At 51.2% G+C, this 2235-nt stretch overlaps 1 protein-coding gene across 1 annotated transcript; it reads left to right on the forward strand.

Moving 5' to 3' along the window:
- The first annotated feature begins 234 nt into the window (after positions 1–234).
- Positions 235–1729, forward strand: LOC129616430 (uncharacterized). The gene is made up of 2 exons (XM_055532056.1): positions 235–936; positions 980–1729. The coding sequence occupies exons 1-2, from the start codon at positions 235–237 to the stop codon at positions 1727–1729; spliced, it is 1452 nt and encodes a 483-aa protein (XP_055388031.1).
- The last annotated feature ends 506 nt before the right edge of the window (positions 1730–2235 follow it).

Raw genomic sequence — 2235 nt, forward strand, 5'->3', positions numbered from 1 at the left:
GCAATTCTGTAATTTTTACTCACTCGGTAAATTGGGCGGGATTGGCGTTCTTGCTGGTAGATTGGCGTGAAAGACGTGGTATGGTCTTGTGAGATGCAATTGATGGCTACTTCCCAATAATCGCATGCACCGCTAAGTGGCGTTGGACCACAACATTGTTAGGTTACTGAGGACTAGTTCATCCGTTTCAAACCGGTTTCCTGGACTCAGGCCGAAACGGTCGCACAGAAGCCAATGCAACCACTACCGCAGATTCAGATGCCTCCTGCACAATTTCAAGTTGACAGTGGCCGAAGCGTCAACCTCAATCTTCAGCTCCCTAGCTGTTGCCACTGCTGCTGTTGCTCCAGTCACGGATTGGCGCATCAACGGAAACTTGGGGGCCAGGCGTGCTGCTTCTACCACTTGACGACGAGCAAGGGAAAGCAACTGGGGCGTCGGCCTTATCCATCAGGACCGCCACCACCTTGCGTCTTCTCCCCGTGTCTCACTCAACGTCAGCTGAAACTCCTTGGACAGCTATTCCCAACAACTGAGCCTTCACCTATCGCAGCTGCCTCTCCAACTTCTGTTCGCTCCAGGAGAGAATCGTACCACCAGAGAGAAGGGTTTCCAGAAAACCAAGAACAACCGAGTGATCAGCCGATACCAACGGTAACTTTTCCACCGTCCCCAATTCAACCAGCTGAACCTAGAATCTTACAACCATCGCACTTTCAACCACCAGCGTATCAAGAGCCACAGCAAATGGCCAACGAACCACGAACCCTGCCGGCGACCGTTTCTCCCCAGGAAACAATTAGGACCCCGCCGGCGTCCGTTTCTCCCCAGGAAACAATCAGGACCCCGCCGGCCGCCGTTCCTCCCCAGGAAACAATCAGGACAAGAAGTCCACCAATAAAGCCAAAGGATCACCTGAGTACAGGAAGAAGACAAGTAAGAGACATTCTATGCAAGTATTGTTGACCAACGAATTCAGGCGGTTACCCAAAGAACAAACGCCACCCGAGAACGATTGGAACACGAAGCAGCAGGAACATTTTGGAAAGGAGAGACTCTTCTAAAGACTGCAGGGCCGTTGCCCACGCACATCGCGTCCCCTGTGATTGTCCGTTCTGACTCTCCTGCTGGGACGCAGCAGCGAACGCAACAGCAGAAGGAGCAGCAACAGCAGCACCAGCACGAGCAGCATTACCAGCAGCAGCACCAGCACCAGCACGAGCAGCAGCAGCACCAGCACGAGCAGCACCAGCAGTACGAGCAGCACCAGCAGTACCAGCAGTACCAGCCACGCCAGCAGCAGCAACCGCAGCAGCAGCCGCAGCAGCAACCGCAGCAGCAGCCGCAGCAGCAACCACAGCAACAACAACACATTGGGCAGGAAGATACAGAATACAAAAGGGAAGGCTGGCATTTGCAGTTCCCCCAAATCCATCTGCCTCCATCACAAGTGCTCACAGTCTGCGAGAAATCGCCTTCTAGCTATCAATTCAGGCAAACGGCAATTTCTGAAATGGAGCCTCAAGAGGTTTCCATCCAAGCTACTAAGAAACAAGTTTCAAGTACGCCAACCTATCATACAATTGCCCCTATCACCCAACAAACCGGAATCGCTGGAATTGGTGGACCGGTAGTGTATCAACTTGACAATCAATTCCCTGGACTTTTGTTGAAAAACAAGTGCTGTGTATGTGGATGGTTCTGTGGGTGCCCACGAACAAACTATTAATAGTTTTGACAATGGTGATTTTTGCTGATTTCTTGGTGATTTTACGCACTATGGGTTCCAATGCGCTCATTCCCCAACAAGAAAACCATTGCATCGTAGACCTAGAAATTTGAAGAAGTTCAACTTATGCCGTCTATGGTTGCTCACTTTTTCGCGCAAAACTGTTCTCATACTCCTCTGTTCCCCAACCACCCGGGATGCTGAAGTATTTCAAGGTCAGTAGCCGATGCAGGCGTCCTCGAATCTGTCAAGTTACACCATCAAGGATCGAGCCCTTGCCTTCTCACCAGCTCTTCCGTCAATTCTGCCTTCTCAAATCCCTCGATGTTCAAAATAGCAGTTGGGTGAAGCTCAGTGAGCTGGTCTAGAGAACCAGATGCCTTTTGCGCCAAATCATTACCAAGTCGGGCCATAACAGTATCGCGACAAATTGCAGCCGCTTCGTCGACCTGCCAGATCGTTATCACCATGAAAAGCAGTTTCCAAGCCGGTTTACCAACTGGAGC

This window comes from Condylostylus longicornis, unplaced genomic scaffold (genome assembly GCF_029603195.1).
Source record: "Condylostylus longicornis isolate FDR11 unplaced genomic scaffold, ASM2960319v2 ptg000204l, whole genome shotgun sequence".
Classification (NCBI taxonomy): Eukaryota; Metazoa; Arthropoda; class Insecta; order Diptera; family Dolichopodidae; genus Condylostylus; species Condylostylus longicornis.

What these genes read in the sequence shown, in the direction of transcription:
- LOC129616430 (XM_055532056.1), top strand. Translation starts at nt 235, where the DNA reads ATGCAACCACTACCGCAGATTCAGATGCCTCCTGCACAATTTCAAGTT. An exon ending in TGAGTACAGGAAGAAGACAA is followed by an intron (nt 937 to 979) that starts GTAAGAGACATT and finishes CAACGAATTCAG; the next exon opens with GCGGTTACCCAAAGAACAAA.